This window comes from Canis lupus, chromosome 18 (genome assembly GCF_003254725.2).
Source record: "Canis lupus dingo isolate Sandy chromosome 18, ASM325472v2, whole genome shotgun sequence".
Lineage (NCBI taxonomy): Eukaryota > Metazoa > Chordata > Mammalia > Carnivora > Canidae > Canis > Canis lupus.
Genome location: NC_064260.1, coordinates 54271894 through 54290526, shown reverse-complemented (window position 1 = coordinate 54290526; position 18633 = coordinate 54271894). Strand labels below are relative to the sequence as shown.

The following is an 18633-nucleotide window of genomic DNA, read 5'->3' as shown; positions in this document are numbered from 1 at the left end:
CTTGGCTGCATGTTCTTCTCATTTAGGACCCTGAATATATCCTGCCAGCTGCTTCTGGCTTGCCAGGTCTCTTGGAGAGGTCTGCTGTTTTTTTTTTTTTAAATAATAAATTTATTTTTTATTGGTGTTCAATTTGCCAACATACAGAATAACACCCAGTGCTCATCCCGTCAAGTGCCCCCCTCAGTGCCCGTCACCCATTCACCCCCACCCCCGCCCTCCTCCCCTTCCACCACCCCTAGTTCGTTTCCCAGAGTGAGGAGTCTTCATGTTCTGTCCCTTTCTGATATTTCCTACCCATTTCTACTCCCTTCCTTTCTATTCCCTTTCACTATTATTTATATTCCCCAAATCAATGAGACCATATAATGTTTGTCCTTCTCCAATTGACTTACTTCACTCAGCATAATACCCTCCAGTTCCATCCACGTCGAAGCAATTGGTGGGTATTTATCGTTTCTAATGGCTGAGGAATATTCCATTGTATACATAAACCACATCTTCTTGATCCATTCATCTTTCGATGGACACTGAGGCTCCTTCCACAGTGTGGCTATTGTGGACATTGCTGCTAGAAACATCGGGGTGCAGGTGTCCCAGCGTTTCACTGCATCTGTATCTTTGGGGTAAATCCCCAGCAGTGCAATTGCTGGGTCATAGGGCAGGTCTATTTTTAACTCTTTGAGGAACCTCCACACAGTTTTCCAGAGTGGCTGCACCAGTTCACATTCCCACCAACAGTGCAAGAGGGTTCCCCTTTCTCCACATCCTCTCCAACATTTGTGGTTTCCTGCCTTGTTAATTTTCCCCATTCTCACTGGGGTGAGGTGGTATCTCATTGTGGTTTTGATTTGTATTTCCCTGATGGAAAGTGATGCTGTTAATCTAATATTTCTCCCCATATAAGTTAGGGATCTCTTGTCTCGTGCTGCTTTAAGGATTTTCTCTTTATCTTTGGGATTTACAAGTTTCACTATTAAATGTCAAGGTGTCAAACCGTTTTTATTGATTTTAGGGGGGACCTCTCTATCTCCTGGGTCTGAATGCCTGTTTCCCTCCCCAAGTTAGGGAAGTTCTCAGCTATGGTTTGTTCAAATATGTTTTCTTGTCCTCTGTCCCTGTCGGTGCCCTCTGGAACCCCAATTAAATGTAGATTTTTCCTTCTGAGGCTGTCATTTATTTCCCTTAACCTTTCCTCATGGTCTTTTAATTGTTTTTCTCTTTCTTCCTCAGTTTGTTTCCCTGCCATCAACGTGTCTTCTATGTCACTCACTCGTTCTTCTACTTCATTAACCCTCATCGTTAGGACCTCCAGTTTGGATTGCATCCCATTTAATTGATTCTTAATTTTGGCCCGATTAGATCTAAATTCTGCAGTCATGAAGTCTCTTGAATCCCTTATGCTTTTTTTCCAGAGCCACCAGCAGCTTTATTAATTGTGCTTCTGAATTGGCTCTCTGACATCAAATTGTAATCCAAATTCTGTCACTCTGTCGGAGAGAGGACTGTTTCTGATTCTTTCTTTTGTGGTGAGTTCTCTTTTCTAGTCATTTTGCTCAGTGCAGAGTGGCTGAAAACAAGTTGTACTGGAAAAACGGAAGGCAGAAGAAAAGAGGGGTATCATCTGGTTCTATGTACTGTAAATCCCTCGACTTCCCCTGGAGTTGTCCAGCGCTGCTCAGTCAAGAACTTGCTCTTCCCCTGTCCTTCCAGCTGGCCTTCTGGGGGAGGGGCCTGCTGTGCTGATTCTCAGGTGTGTGCACCTGGGGGAGCTGCCCTGCGCCCCCCGCCCCCTGCCAGGTGCCGGGCTCAGTGGGAGCTGTTTACCCCATGAGGCCCCTGTTCCCTGGCAGCCCCGCTCCATCCCAGGCACAGGGTGACACCAGGAGGAACAACCACACTGGCGGCAGCCGGCCTTCCAGCTCTGGAGTCAGCTCCCGCAGTCACTGCCGCCAGCAGTCTCCCAGTCTGCACTGGCCTGGATGCTCCGGGGGCGGGGTGCTGATCTGCACGGCTCGGGGGCGCCCGGCGGCAGGAGGGTCCTCGCTGCCCTGTGTCCTCCCTCCTGTGCCTCCGCTGCCCCGGGGGTGAGCATAGGATCCTGGGCTGTGTCTGCTCGAGCCCTGCGATCCGGGGCCTGCGCTGCTGGAATCGCGCTCCCAGCCGCAAGGCCCCCAAAGGCAGCAGGGCGCAGCCCCCTCCGCCCTGAGCCGCCGCCTGAGCTGCTCCCGGGGCCCCGCCGGGCGCGCGCTCCAGCCCTTTACCGCGCTCGCCCGGTGTGTGGGGCGCTCCCCCCCGGGGTGCACTTCCTCTGTTAGTGATCCCGGGAGACTGGAGGCTCCCCTGCCCCTCCTGCGGTTCTGCCCAGTTTCCCTGCTAAGCGCCCTTCCCTCCAGGAAGAATCCGGTCTGGATTTTTAGGTTCCTGCTCCTCCGGGACTGGGCTTCCCTGTCCCCGGGGGCTTTCACCGCGGGCCTTAGCTGGGGTCCTCGGGGCCCCTCCCCACTAGATTCTCTTTTTCCCCCCACCTTCTACCTTGTTAGAAGCGCAGACTCCTCTCTGTAGTGTTCCAGCTGTTCTCTCTTTAAATCTCAGGGCGAATTTGTTGGTTTTTAAGGATGATTTGAAAGTTATCTAGGAAAGTTGGTGGGGACAGGTGACAGGGGACCCTAAACCTCTGCCATCTTGCCAGTGAGTCCTTTCCTGTCCACCCTAATTAAAATCATGACTCTCTTTTTCTCCATGGCACTTACCACCTTCTAATAAACCATCTATTTTGCCTCTTCGTTTGATTTATTACTTCTCTTCCCTCGATAAAATATAAACTTCTTGACAGCACAGATTTTTGCCTGTTTTCCTTCCTGATGTGTCTCCAGTGCCAAGAACAGTGCTTGACATGAAATTGAAATGAAGGAAAACTTATCCCTCTACTCTTCAAGGTCTTCTGCTGGACTGGTAATTAAATTTACTTAAAATAGATTAACAGGAGAAAAAACACAGTTTTATTATTTATGAACCATAAATAGAGCCTATCAATAAAATTGATACCTAAAGGAATAATGAAGGCAGGCAGATTTTTACTTTTTAAACAAAGAGACAATGAATGAGTGAGGAATTGACAGGACAAAAGAAACTTAACTTTGGGAGCTACAATTGGTAGGGAATTCTAAACAAAATTGGGCTGGGATAGTAAACTAGTAAAAAGTAATAAGGAGTCTTCAGGGCTCTACACTTTATATCTCTGGTGATATAAGGATGTCCACATCCTGGTAGAGGAAAAGTGCCTTACGCAGGAAGATTTATTTCCTCAATCACGGCAGCAGAGGATGATCTGAATGTCCTTATGCACAGATTGCCTCTTAAGTAACTTTTATTGAAAATAATCAATATGCCAAAGTGGTACATTAGGGGGAAGCCTGCACTTGGCCCCCACAGAAGGCACGTTCGACAAGATGTTTGTGGATGAATGACCCTGATGAAAAAAATCAGCCAGTGGGAGGACCCAGTCAAGCAACAATCAATGAGAGACACGAGTTCCCGGGCAAGTCCAGGTCGGAGATTCTAAGAAAATGACAACGGAATTGAAGAAAAGACCATTCCAGACGATAGTACAAAGTCAAGAACCACCAGCAAAGAATTGGGAGCTCCAGCATGATCTGACTTGCATTACATCATGTACTTTCTGGGGTCCTGGAGATGACTGTAAAATATGGGGTGCTGTGGCAGCTAGAAGCACTGAGTCTGGAGCATGTAAATGATTCCCTTCAGTGGGGCAGCAAGCCCTCTCTATGAGGGGACCTAACAACCCCACTGAACCTGAGGCTGTAAGCAATATCACTCCTAGAAGAACTTGTGTCCCACTGGGGAAGGACATTCCCTGTGGCTTTTGATGAAGGAGGGAATTATGGAATCTCACTTAAAAGGCAACATGGGTGGAGATGTGATAGATGTGGGGGTGTCAAAGGGATAAACAGACGCTGATGAGTCCTGGTCATCAGATTGCACATCAATGAGCATACTTAGGGGAACACAGACAAGTGAACGTTTTCCTCAAGTTTAGGGTTAATGGGCAGATGTGGATGCTCAGCTCTCCAGGAGTAGGTGTGATTCCTAGAGAGGACCACAAGATGTCACCCTTCCCGTGCCAATGACCCAGGCTCCACATCCCTGTTCTGGGTAACTGCGCATCCACCTTGATGACCTGGACGCTGCTGGATGCTGCTTTTGGAACTCTGGGGAGAATGTAAGGGAAAAGCATTAGCCTGAGGTGTTGGTGAGTGGTCTAGAGGTCGCAGAGTAATGTGCATGTGCTGAGTTACAAAGAGTTAACTGAAGGGTGAACCCTGGAGATGCACTAAACACTGAGAAGTAGACAGAAAAAAAATAATACCAGAGAGTTTTTTGGGTCAAAACCAGAGTGAAGAAGATGTGAAGCCCAGGCAGGTTGGTTGTAGTTGTGATAAGGGCACAATATTAGAGATGCTGCTAGTTGAGAACCGTGTGACAATCAGGTAGCTCGGCTGTGGGTATCCTTCATACAAAATCATAGCAGCAACGTTTGTATCATTTATTACCCTGAAATTTCATTTTTACTGATGGCCATGTGAATGGGAAATCTATAAAGTGATGCACAATGATTCTTGAGTAAATATTCAGTCTTGTGGTCCCTGCTCCTCAGGCTGCCGTGGGTAACTGGACAGTAGGTCTCTGAAATTTACTGTTGGCAACACCCAATGGGCTCTTTTTGATGAAGACCACCCCAACTCAAGGCTGGAGACTGCGGGGGGGGGTAATAACAAGACAAATACAGTAATGCAGGGTGAGTGATTTATTGAAGGAAGATGTTGAAACCTTTACATTTTCCAGAAGATCAGGTGACCATTGGGAGACAGAAGTACTAGTACAGAAGATTCAAAATATACATTTCACCAGGATTTTTTCCTAGACAGATAAAGAAAGAGAAGTTCAGTCATGCTGCTCCTGGGGAGGACACCTTAACACAGACTGTCACTCACAAAAACTTGTCAGTGAAGTTTTGACCAACAAAAGGCAAGCAGAATGGGCACAAGACAGGAAACCCAGGAGGATGGTGAATTAAATACACCTGACACAATTACAACAAGTCATGCAAGTCAGGAAAAACTTATTTCCATAGTCTGGCAAATAAAGCGTGAGGTGACCCAAGACTCAGGTTTCTAATGGAAGGAGGAGCAGTCCAGGAGTTTTTTTCTTTGCTATCCCAGGGCAGAAGACTCTTAATTTTTCACTGCAGTGGGGATACAGTGGTGTTACTAGAACAAAAGTGGGACAGAACTTTGGGAATATGGCTTTAAGGGGAGTCTCGGGCTCACAGTATAGAAATTCAACCGGATGACACATGTCTTCTCAGCACTGAAAACCCAGTCCCTGTGGGCATTTGTGATTGAACCTCATGACCTAAATCCAGCACTCGATGGGCTGAGAGGTACCTTTAGGTATCTTATTTCTTGATAAATATGTTATTTAAGTGTTTCACCTTCACATGTGGCTACAAGAGACAGAGGAAGGAAGGTCTCTGGACATGAGCACGTTAAGGGAGACAGTAGTAGACAGAGAGTGGTGAAATGGGCTGAGGTATGGGGGGGTAGGCCTTGGCTTTGCAGCAGCTGCCAGAGTGCCCGGCCAGCTGCCCTGGCACTGTTGACAGAGAGCCAGGTTTCCTTCCTCCTAGCTGACTCCCCATTCAACATTCCCATCACCCCCAGGGGACTGCCTTAGGACTGTGTCCACTCTGAGGGGAGAACCTGCCCTCAGGGAAGCTCCCAGGCAAGGAAGCAGCCAGGCTTTGACCCTTTGATATCACAGCTTGGGGCCCTAGTTGTCCTCCTCCCCAGTTCACTATGGGTAACCTAGCACCCAGGAAAGTGACCTAAGAAGAAGGAAGGTGCCCAGATGTTCTGTGCAGCCTCAGTGTGTCTCCTCAGGTGTAATGTCATCCACCCTGTGGCCAGCTCTCACCCTGTCAGGGGCCAGCAGGGAGACAGGTACCCCCGCCTCTTGTGCTCCCACAGAGCAGCACCCTGACTGCCTTCCTGGCTGCTCAGCTGAGCAGAAGTCTCTATGAACAGAGAAAGAATGAATTACCAATACGCCTGCAATTAGCTTTCTTTGCACAATGGGTATCTTATCTGTGCAGCTCTTCACTTGCAACTTGGCATTAAGGGCTGCTTCAGGTGGGTTATATGCAAGCTGCAGGTGAGGCTTGTATAAAGCTTCATGTTCAAAGAGGAAGGCAATCATTTCCTTTCCAAGGGATGGACATACGATCGCATTGGCTGGTGAAGAAAAAGAAATACAATCAATGTAAGGAAAATCACATTTTCCCGTGGCTCCCCGAAGTCAGAACTAGACAGGAACCCAAGAGGTTCTAGGATCTCATTCCATAAGAGTGCCAGTGACAATGTGGGACAGTAGAACTGTGACTTCCTTATATCTTGGAGTGAGCACAGAGCCAGGACTGGAATACAGGCTTACTGATCCCCAATTCAGTTTTTATTCTTGTTAAAACATAGTCCCCTCCTTTCCAAGACCCTCTTGTCTGCTCAGCAGAGGGAAAGAGGAGGATGTTTAGGAAGTCATATGAAATAGAAGGACAAAGAAGACTGGGTTAGTATTCTGGGTAAGAAGATATGCAAAAATATTGTGGAATGGGTGGCCGGAATTCATCTATACAAACAGAAATCCCAACCCTCTGAGCGTACTTGTTCTATCACAAAATACTGGCAGCACTCCTAGAAAACCAGGAAGATTGGTGGATACAGTGAGATCTACTCAGGACTAGATGTAGTGAGTACTTCTTACTCCCAGAGCCCCCTTAAAGACTTATTATCAGAGACTAAGAAAACACAGGCTCTTCTGAAAGTGAGAACTCTCCCCAAGCCCTTCCAGTTGTAACATTTTATGAGCCTGAATCCCTGAGTTTAAAAGCTGTGGACTACACTGGCACCTGGAAAACTCTGGAAAGGGGAACGTCTGGGAACAGTAGATATCAGCTTGATGGCCAAAGTTAGACCCTTGATAGACTTAATCTCATCCATTGCTGTAGCTATTCTTGTGGTATCTGTCAGACCCAACGACGAGGAGAGACTTGGAGACATCAAGCATTTTGTTCAAGTTCAAAGCACTGGCAAATGAGAGCCATGATTCTGACCTAAATCTTAAGTCCTCTGCTTCTGAAACACAGCTCACAGATAAGGAGGGAAGTTTCAGTGGAAGCTCTTGAAAATTGCCTGCAACGTTTTGTTATAGAACTTCCAGGGTGTTGGGAACTGATAAAATGAGCGCTGAGGTTGGGAGTGGAGTGGAGGGCTAGTGTACAAGCAGAGGGAAAAAGAGAAAAGCCACTTAGGTTCACCTAGCTCAGAGAAGGGTACTCACCAGGGCTGGTGCCTGTCTGATGAGTAGTGATACTCACCCTCATAGCAGCAAAGAGCCAGAGTGACCAGCAGGACACTCAGGGACAGCCTCATGGTTTATTTTGCTTTGAGTTTTCAGCTTTAGTGAATGCTGAGCAATTAGCAGCTGAACAAAGCAGCCTGGGGAGCCCAGGGCTACTTATAGCTAGAGAGCCTCTCTGGTGTTGCCCAAATAAACATGTGGTCAGGTCATGGGCCTGGCTTCCAGCCCTCCGTTCCTCTCTCAGGCTCATGCCATCCATCCATCCATCCATCCATCCATCCATTTCCAATATGAAAGTTCCTATTCATAGGCATTGCTAGCAGCAGGCACCTCTCCTTTGTAGCAAACACTGAGGTTGTAGTTTTACAAATGTGTAGTCAATTAGTAGATGCAGGCCCCCTCCCCTGGACAGTAGCTCACAAACTGTACAGGAAGCCTCTGGTTTTGCTCAGTCTTACTTAGCATAGTGCCTGGCATACAGGAGTGGAAAAGTAAATACCCTTGGAAGAATGAATGGATATGAATCAACAAAGCACTAAATTGATTAGGGTGTATCTTCAGTATGAAATGATGCCTGCTATGCCAAGTTTCCCCTTGAGCAGGTGAGGGAGAAAGGTTAGCATGGTGACCATAGTGAAAGGATTGAGTGGTTTTAGAGTCCCAAGAAAAGGCAATGCCAAGAGGAAGACTACCTCTTCAATACTAATCTCCTATTCTAATCTAATATTTTTAAAAATATCAAAGACATCTGAAATCAAATCAGGCTCTAATGGAGACAGAGAAGCTCCTCATTAGTTTTATTTTTTTTAATAATAAACTTATTTTTTATTGGTGTTCAATTTGCCAACATACAGAATAACACCCAGTGCTCATCCCGTCAAGTGCCCCCCTCAGTGCCCGTCACCCATTCACCCCCACCCCCCGCCCTCCTCCCTTTCCACCACCCCTAGTTCGTTTCCCAGAGTGAGGAGTCTTCATGTTCTGTCTCCCTTTCTGATATTTCCTACCCATTTCTTCTCCCTTCCCTTCTATTCCCTTTCACTATTATTTATATTCCCCAAATGAATGAGACCATATAACGTTTGTCCTCTGATTGACTTATTTCACTCAGCATAATACCCTCCAGTTCCATCCACGTTGAAGCAAATGGTGGGTATTTGTCATTTCTTTCTTTTTTCTTTTTTCTTTTCTTTTTTGTATTTGTCATTTCTAATGGCTGAGTAATATTCCATTGTATACATAAGCCACATCTTCTTTATCCATTCATCTTTCGATGGACACCGAGGCTCCTTCCACAGTTTGGCTATTGTGGACAGCGCCGCTATAAACATCGGGGTGGTCCAGTGAGAATGGGGAAAATTAACAAGGCTGGAAACCACAAATGTTGGAGAGGATGCGGAGAAAAGGGAACCCTCCTGCACTGTTGGTGGGAATGTGAAATGGTGCAGCCACTCTGGAAAACTGGAAAACTCAGTTTTAGTTGCCAACTAGAAGGCTCACACCTCAGTCATCATGGTCTGGGCATAGAGCGCCCCTACCGGAGCTCTCCCTCTGCCTCTCCCCAGGCATGAGCAGCATGTTGTATGGAAACACAGAGGAGGTGTGGAAAATTCTTACAAAATGCATTGGGAGGTCAGTCTGGTTATCCAGAGGAGCATATAGGAGAGCCATTCAGAGGTATAGAGTATTCTGACTTGAAGAGATGACTGGAGGAGGGACCCTGAAAGAACAGCATGAGGGGAGATGAGAGGGCATAAACCACGTTCCTTGTGCACATCAGGTTCCTAGGTTATCCTGGAACATGTAATACATACAACAGTGCATGGTGGCCAAGGGAAGGCTTTGCAACTGGAGAGACACGATGGGCCAAATCAAGGAGAGTTTCCATTGTACTCTGTGGGATGTCAGGGCAGAATGGTGGGTGGGACGAGACACACCTAGGTTTATTTGCACTAGTGCTTTCCTGCTGGATTTCAGATCTAGTCAAAATCACATGGGCTTATCACACCCATTATGAAGGCTCTTGCATGATAACAGGAAGGAAGGAAGGAAGGAAGGACGGAAGGAAAGAAGGAAGGAGAAAGGAAGAAAGAAAAAGCAAGAACAAGTATTGGCAAGGGATGTGGAGCTTTAAGGAACCCTTGTGCATTTGGTGGGGAATGTAAAATGGTGCAGCCTCTGAGGAAAAGAGCCTGAAGGTCACTCCGGAAATTACAAGGAGAGTTAATACGATCAATTGAGTTCACCTCTCAGTACCTGTGCAAAAGATTTTAAAGTAGGAGGTCAAACATATTTGCATATCCATGTTTATAGCAGCATTATCCATAGTAGCCAAGAGGTAGGAAGAACCCAGGGTTCATGTACCTGAAGAGATGCAGGGTATGCAGTACATGCATATAATGTAATATTATTTACATTCAGACTTATAAAGCAAGGAAACCAGTCACGTGCTACAAATGGGTGAAGCTTGAGGACAGTACACTAAGGGAAATAAGCCAGTTAAAAGAGACAAATGCTGTGTGATTCCGTTAAGAGGGGGTTCCTATAGTAGTCAAATTCATAGAAATAGAGAGTAGAATGGTGGTTGCCAGGGGCTGGGGCAGGTAAATTATCTGTTCAAAACAATGTGTCCTCACAAAAACAGTGAGCTGATTATACCTGGAAACATGCCACTGTAATCCTCTACAACTGGTCCTTTGGGTGAAAACCTCCTGTAGACAATGCTAATTGCGGTAATAAAAAGAGTAGCACTAATTTGTGCTTACTAGCTATGGCCAGACAATGCGCAAACATATGGCCAGACAATTGCGCATCTACAATCATTGCTACACATCTACAAGCCGTTACATTTCCTATTTTATATTATTATTATTATTATTATTTCTAAAAAGATTTTATTTATTTATTCACGAGAGACAGAGAAAGAGGCAGAGACATGGCAGAGAGAGAAGCAGGCTCCCTGCGTGGAGCCCGATGCCGGACTTGATCCCAGGACCCCAGGACCACGACCTGAGCCAAAGGCAGATGCTCAACCACTGAGCCACCCAGGTGTTCCATGTTTCCTATTTTAACAGTTAAGTCAACTAACTAGCAGAAGAGAGTAGGAACTTGCTCAAACTTGTTCAGTTTGGAAGCCAGTAGGTCTAGCTTAGGCATGACGATATGTGAATTGTAAAGTAACAAAATGGTACTTTCAGTCGGAGTAGCTGGAGGTGGTGACATGTCAGATGGAAGAGGGGTGATGATAGTGAAGTTCTCTGCTTGCATTTCAGTTTCTGCCTCAGTTGGATTCCTCTGGGTGATGATCCTCAAGCTAGTTTCTTCATCTCTCTCTCCAATTCACTTCTTCTTTTACTTTTGTTTTTTAAAGAATCATCCATTTATTTTAGGGGAGAGGAGCAAAGACAAAGGGAGAGAGACTCTCCAGCAGTCTCCCCGATGAAAGCATAATCTGACCCAAGGCTGATCTCATGACCCCAGTATCATGACGTGAGGTGAAACCAAGAGTTGGCCTCTTAACCGACTGAGCCACCGAGGCAAACTTGCTTCTTTTACTTTTTAAAGATAGTTTATTGACAATGCCAAATGCGGATGGGGATGTAGAGCAACAGAAGCTCTCATTCGTTGCCTGTGGGAATGCAAAAGGGTATGGCTACACTGAAGGAAGGTTTGAAATTTCTTTCTTTTTTTTTTTTTTTTTAAGATTTTATTTGTTGATCTAGGAGAGACACAGATACATAGGCAGAGGGAAAAGCAGGCTCTCCACGGGGAGCCCGGTGCGGAACTTGATCCCAGGACCCCAGGACCATGACCCAAGCCAAAGGCAGACGCTCAAACCACTGAGCCATCCAGGTGCCCTGTAATTTCTTTTAAAAGTACACATAGTCTTACCATATGATCCAGCAATTGCATTTCTTGATATTTATGCAAAGGAGTTAAAGATATGTCTACTTGAAACTCGCACATGATATTTATGGCACTTTCATTCATATTTGCCAAAATTTGGAAGCAATCAAGATGTCCTTCAGTAGGTCAGTGGAGGAAGAAACTGTGGTGCCTTCAGACAACAGGATATATTTCTAAGGTTCTGTCTCTCTTAAGGATGAGCTTTATGGTGTGAGAAGGCACAGAAGAACCTTACATACATATTACCAAATAAGAGAAGCCAACCTGAAGAGCTGCATAGTGTATGGTTACAGCTCTATGACATCCTGGAAAGGCAAAATTATGGCGACTGTAAAAGATCCGTAGTGTCTGTGGGCTGGGGAGGAAAGAGGGATGAATATGCAGAGTGCAGAGGATTTGCAGGCTGGGACACTACTCTGTATGAGATGATGATGCCAGATATCTATCATTGTGTATCTGTCAAAACCCATCAAATGTACAATCTGAGTGAAATGTAATATAAATTACTGACCTTGAGTGATAAGGATGCGGCAGTATAAGTTCACCAATTGTGACAAATGTACCATCAGGTGTGGCGTGTTGATAGTGAGGGAGGTTGTGCACATGTGGAAGTGAGGGGCACATGGGGACTCCGTGTGCTCTGCTTGATTTTTCTGTGAACCTAACACTTCTCTAAAACAATAAAGGCTATTAAGAAAAAGGGGAATAAAAAAATTAAAAAAAAAAAAAGAAAAAGGGAAATGGGAAGCCCAAGTGGCTCAGTGATATATCGCTGCCTTCGGCTCAGGGCCTATCCTGGGGGCTTGGGATTGAGTCCCGCGTCTAGCTCCCTGCGTGGAGCCTGCTTCTCCCTCTGCCTGTGTCTCTGCCTGACCCCTTCTGTGTCTCTCATGAATAAGTAAATAAAATCTTAAAAAAAAAAAGAAAAGTAAAGGGAAATATCTTGTTGAGACATTCTCTTTCAGTAAGAACACCATCAGAAAAAAATGAATCAATGGAATTGTCACCATCTATAGATAGTTGATCAAACCAAGAAAATCCCAGATAATCTACTGAAAAAAAGTGTTAAAATTGATAAAGTTTATTGTGTAACTTAATATAAGACCAGCATGTAATAACCACAGTTACTTTCCTATCAACCTGCTATTAGCATTCATGACATCAAGGAAAAAAAGATGCCATCGGCAACAGAACAATAGCAGCAATAAAATTATTCTGAAATATACCGAAGTGAAAAATGCAAAATTTTAAGGATCAAATCACGAAACATTACTTATAGATATAAAAAAGAATCTCAACAAGTAGATGGACACACTGTTTCTGAGGGAACTAGAACAGCGAAGGAAGTCTCCTATTCTCAAATTATTTTACGAATCCAATCCAGCTCACATCAGAATCCCCATTATCCAGCTTTACAGTTTGTGTTGAATTTTGAAGTGCTGGATCTTTCAAAGTAGAATGTGTTCACGTATTGAGTTGTGCGAATAGTGTGTAAGGGCCCAACGGTAGAGCCAGACTACTGGGTTCAAGCTCAGCTCTTGCACTTTCTAAATGTGGGCACATCAGCAAGATGCTGACCCTCTTAGCCTAGTGCCTCATCTGCAAAATAATGTGATAACAATAGTGCCCGCCTCATGGGATTTATCTTTGGATAAATGAATTAATACAGGAATAATCCTCAGCACAGTATCTGACAGTAAATGTCACCTACAATGTTTATATAATGAAAAGGAAAACATACAAGTAAAATGTGAAGCATAGTAAATCAACTCACTTCCAAATGAAATCTCAAACTGAATCTAACCGACTTTGCCAATGAGGAATGTTTATTTATCCTTAATGTGAACAACGTGTACCTTGGAATTTGTCTTCGGTTCCTTTGGCATTTCTCTCACATTAAAGTGGGGTTCCTCTCAGTTAAAATTCCTTCCATGTTACTTCTCAGTCGGTTTCTTGTTTTATGCTCACATTGAAAAGGCTGTTGTGATTTTAAATTCCTAATCACTGAGTACTGGAACTAAAGGTATAGGCGAGTGGTGGGTGGCCATAGATATTAGTTATCCTCAAGGCACAAAGGGTCTCTGGGCTCCTGTTCACATCAGGAGGCACTGGGAACACGTGTCTGTTTGCTTGTGGTTTAAACCCCAGGGATTCTCTCGGGTTGAAGTCTTTAAGTGGTTAACATAGACATGGGGCATGCAAAGTTTTAAGATATCACACCTGATCATAAGGTCCCAAATGGTGTTTGGAATAACAGATCACAATGTCATTTTTAGCTGGTACCTAGGGGAATTCAATCACCTCTCTTCCCATTTGCACATTCATGTGAGGAGTCTTTTCGGGGCTTACATCTATACAGATGAAAAATATGAATAAACCTGCCTCATTTTAGCAATACATGATATTCATGGACATACAAAACTAAAAAGCATCTCATTCGGCTCTTTAAGAGATGTGTTTGTCAACAATATTTTATATCATGGATGTAAGAAGTATCAAATTTGAAATATATATGTCTTCATCCAAAGCTGCAAATATCTTTTTCTTAAAAGATTTTATTCATTTATTCATAAGAGACACACAGAGAGAGGCAGAGACACAGGCAGAGGGAGAGGCAGGCTCCCTGCAGGAGCCTGATGGGGGACTCGATCCCAGGACCCCGGGATCATGACCTGAGCCAAAGGCAGATAGATGCTCAACCACTGAGCCACCCAGGTGCCCCTGCAAATCATCAGCGTGCCTTATTTTATAAGCTCCGCAAAACCATTCTATTACTTCTTCTCTTGTCATTATCACCATTGAGCCCTGTGAGATTTTTGCCCTGAGGTTCATCAGGGAAATGTGTGAGCTGACCAAGCCATCTACTACTTCGTGGATCATTGCCTCAACTCTCATACCCCTAGTACATGCTCAGTCACTTGCTCTAGGCTGTGGGCTGCAAAAAGATGCCCATGATGTGGAAAAGACCACTGCACATCAGAGATTATTTCCTTCACCGGTTTCAAATGTGAATCTCATTTCAATTCTACCACAATGATTTACTAAAGGTTATGTGTTTCCAAACCTTTTGACTTTTTGAATCTATTTTTTCTTTTAAGATTTTTTAATTTATTCATTTGAGAGACATCATAGGAGGAGCAGCAGGCTAGGGAGTAGAAGAGGGAGAAGCAGGCCCCCGAAGAGGAGGGAGCCCGACATGGGGCTCAATCCCATGATTATGACCCAAGCCAAAGGCAGACACTTAACTGACTGAGCCAGCCAGGCACCCCGACTTTTTGACTCTTAAACCGAACTCCCAAATTATAGTTAGTAATTGCAGTCAAATGCTCTACCCCTGAGCTATACCCCCAATAGTTGGTAATTGATACAAACTCTTGACTGAGAAATAGAAGGTAACAGCTTACCCACTATTATCAGTTACTAGCAATGCCTTTAAAATAAATGCATATTTTTGGGGATCCCTGGGTGGCTCAGCGGTTTGGTGCCTGCCTTTGGCCCAGGGCACGATCCTGGAGTTCCGGAATCGAGTCCCGCATCGGGCTCCTGGCATGCAGCCTGCTTCTCCTCCGCCTGTGTCTCTGCCTCTCTCTCTCTCTCTCTCTCTCTGTCTATCATAAAATAAATAAATAAACAAATCTTTAAAATAAACACATATTTTTAACATATCAGGAAATATGTGCCCTCAAATCAGTCCCATTTTGTGAAATACCTTCCATACTCAGCCTCTGAAGTATGCTTAGTGGACACAAGGATTAGGATTATGGATCTTTTGCAAACTCTGAGATACTCAGACTACAGACAACTGCTAGGAGGATCAAGGCCCACCATTTGCATTGCACACAAAGACATCCAAGGCTCCATCCCTGGGCACCCCTCAGCCTCTCTACTGGTCACCCAGGACTCTATTCTCAGCCACAGTTGTCTACATGCCATTCACTTATGTGTCCTGCTCAGTCACACCACTGTACCAGGACAGGTGGGATTCTCTCTGCCTCTATATCCTCCCTGATTAGGTTAGCCTACAACCTCATCTGTAAGGTCCATTTCACATCTCCTCCAGGAAGCTCTGCCTCACAAAACCTTAAACAAATCTTTATGCACAGATACACATTTCACCCTCAAGAACATGCACACAGATACAGTTTTACAATCATACGTGGACAAAACCAGAGATACACAATATCATACTTGCACACAAACACACATACAACAAACACACACATCCTCTGTTATCATTTTGCCATTCCGTGATAGAATATTTCTTCACAGAGTCATTTTGAATAAATTAATTATATAGAACAACTGATTTTGTCAATCAGTATTATTGTTTCCAAAATACTAAGTAAGCATTTACGTTCAGTGAGCACTCTTATGGGCTGGTCATTACCCTGGAAGGTTCACACGTTCTGTCTCACTTAGTCCCTACCAGTAGCCAGGAGATAAAGATTATCCCCGCCATTGCATGTGGAGATGAAGAATGTCTTGCTCAAGTGTTCCTCACCCTGGCTCTGTGTCAGAATCAGCCGTGAACATTTCAAAAGCAACTGATGCCCAAACTGCCCACCATCCCTGCCAGGACAAACATGCAGATATCTCTGCAGGTAGAACCCATGAAGTCCTCATTTTTTCACCTCCATCACCTTTAGGTGCCAACTGCCCAGTGGCTGGGGAGGCGGGTGCTACCCGTTGGTGGTGGGAGGAGGCCAAACCTTGCCATGAGACTCAGAGAACACCCAGCATCACTACAGTGGTGGCCTTGAAACATTTTGGTTTTTATTTTAAGTCTTATTTTTATTTGAGTAATCTGTACACCAAAATGGGCCTCAGACTCAGGACCTGGTGATGAAGAGTCCCATGCTCCTCCCACTCAGCCATCCAGCCTCCTCTTGCCTTCAGATTTTCCTTAGCTACTGTAAACCTTCGATCCTGCTAATTTCAGGGGTATTCTATAGTTTCACTGCTATAAAACCAACAAGCTTAGGATCTCATACAGGACATTTTCCTTCATGAGTTGCTGCTAGAGAGTGTGAGGTGAGATAAAGCAAGACTGCCCAGGCAGGGGCTGAGAGGAGAGAAGTTTACAGAGTGAGTTTTTACTGCATGCAGAATTTCTGTTTGAGATGACATCTGCAAATGAGTACATGGGTAGCCATGACAACATTGTGAATGTACTTAATGCAGTGGAATTGTACATTTAAATATGGTTTAGGGGGCTCAGTCAGTTAAGCATCTGCCTTTGGCTCAGGTCATGATCAAGCCCCATGTCAGGCTTCCTGCTCAGCAGGGAGTCTGCTTCTCTCTGCTCTTCCCACCCCCTCCCCCCCGACCCGGCTCATTCTCTCTCTCTCTCTCTCTCTCTCTCTCTCTCTCTCTCACTGTCTCTTTATCTCAAATAAATAAATAATGAATAAATAAACAAATAAATGAATAAATAAGGTTTAAATGCTAAATTTTCTTTTCTGTATATTTTATCAAGCACACATAAACACATGCACACACACACACACACACACACACACACACGCAGACTTCTTAGGCTACAGCTCTCTGTGGCACCAGAAAAATAACTAAATGGGAGCATGGCCTGTAGTTCAGTCTCTACTGGACATACTCCCCCAGAGTTGTCAACACCTCAAACTCAAATTACATCTGGTGTCAACTCATTTTTGATTTGCCTCCTAGATTTTTCTTTGTTGACATATGCCTACTTTTCTAGAAACTCCAGCTCAAACTCACAACTGTGTTCAACCAGTCACAAAGGATGAGGTGTATGCAGAGTCTTTTGAATTTGTCTTCCGGGTCTCTAATTGTTCCCCTGGACACAGATTAACTCTCTCTGCCCAGGGACTTCTCCTCCAATGGCTTCTCTCTCCATCCATGTTACTCCTTATGAAAAGTCAACACTCTGAACACAAAGCTCGGCTTTTCTCATGGCCTATTTCAAGCGAACCTTCAAAGGCTCCTCATTTCCTAGGATATGAAGTCCAATGTCTCCACTCTGAAGTCAGTATATTCAGGTCTGTTATAACGAGCAAAACCTCACATTGCTTCAACATTGAGACTTCTCCTTTCTTTCACTCCTTTGCTACTACTTTTTCTCTTCTGGCTACTAACCATAATTTCACACTGAGTTAGGGCCTAAAATGAGGTGAGAGAAGAGATAAGAAAGTTCTTAACTGACTCATATTCCTTTACAGTTAGTGTGGATTCTGGGCCAGGCAGCTCTTTCTCATGTGGATCCTTTCATGGGTCTTCAAAAAGCCCCGATTACCAAGATCTCTTTATCTCCTCATAGCTTTAAAACATTCAAAGTAAAACAAACGGCTCCGGAAAAATTAAAAATATGACTGCTGAAAACACGAGTTGGAATACAAAGCAAAATCATGGAACAAAAGTGGCATATGTGCATTGGAAAAGATAAAGAACACATTTATGAGAGAGAACAAAAGCATGTTAAAACATCAATCCATTACCCACGTAATAGTAAGATTCCAGAATCAGACAGACCATGGTGGGAAGAAAGTCATCAAAGAAATACCTCAAGAAAATGTCCTAGAAATGAAGAATATGATATTGCATATCCTCCTCACTCCTCACACCAAAACACATTGCTGTGATTCTTTTGAACATCGCTCAGAAGAAAGGTGTTTCTTTCAGAAGGAAACACTAGGTCATAACCAAGATGGGGAGTAAAAATTGAGTCAACACAAGACTAAAAGACACGAAAGTTCGATTAAAAATTCAGAGGCTTCAACATCTAGTTACATATGAATAGAATTCTATATGAAGTCGACTATCACTTAAGCATGAAGATAGATGGGGATTTTGGTAGTGCAAATCTTCAAAAGCTTTACCTCCAGTGAACTCATCCTCAGAAGGTTTGGGATGATGGGCTTTACCAAAAAAAAAAAAAAAAAAAGTGATAGAGGAGGAACAATAAGATGATGGAATCCAGTCAATGCAGGATATAACACAGGTTTTTATGAATGAATCAGTGGAGAACAGTTTTAAACAATATTGAGATCACAACAAAACCAGGAGACACAGCAAAAGAAGCAGTAGAATACTATGAAGCAAATCGGTGGAGTAAGAATTGACACAGCTTCAGTGCTTCTCATTGGAAACAGTTTTTAATATTTCCTTTTTCAGCAATGCATGTATATCACTATTTTAAAATGAAAAATTTGGGATCCCTGGGTGGCGCAGCGGTTTAGCGCCTGCCTTTGGCCCATGGCGCGATCCTGGAGACCCAGGATCAAATCCCACGTCGGGCTCCCGGTGCATGGAGCC

At 44.3% G+C, this 18633-nt stretch overlaps 1 protein-coding gene across 1 annotated transcript; it reads right to left on the bottom strand.

Annotated features, from left to right (window-relative positions):
- Positions 1–4813: 4813 nt before the first annotated feature.
- On the bottom strand, positions 4814–7583 carry LOC112659516 (secretoglobin family 1D member 2-like). The gene is made up of 3 exons (XM_025446426.2): positions 7454–7583; positions 6124–6314; positions 4814–4941 (listed from the first exon to the last, which is right to left on the bottom strand). Exons 1-3 carry the CDS (start codon positions 7506–7508, stop codon positions 4912–4914), a joined length of 276 nt encoding a protein of 91 aa, XP_025302211.1. The 5' UTR covers positions 7509–7583; the 3' UTR covers positions 4814–4911.
- Positions 7584–18633: the final 11050 nt, after the last annotated feature.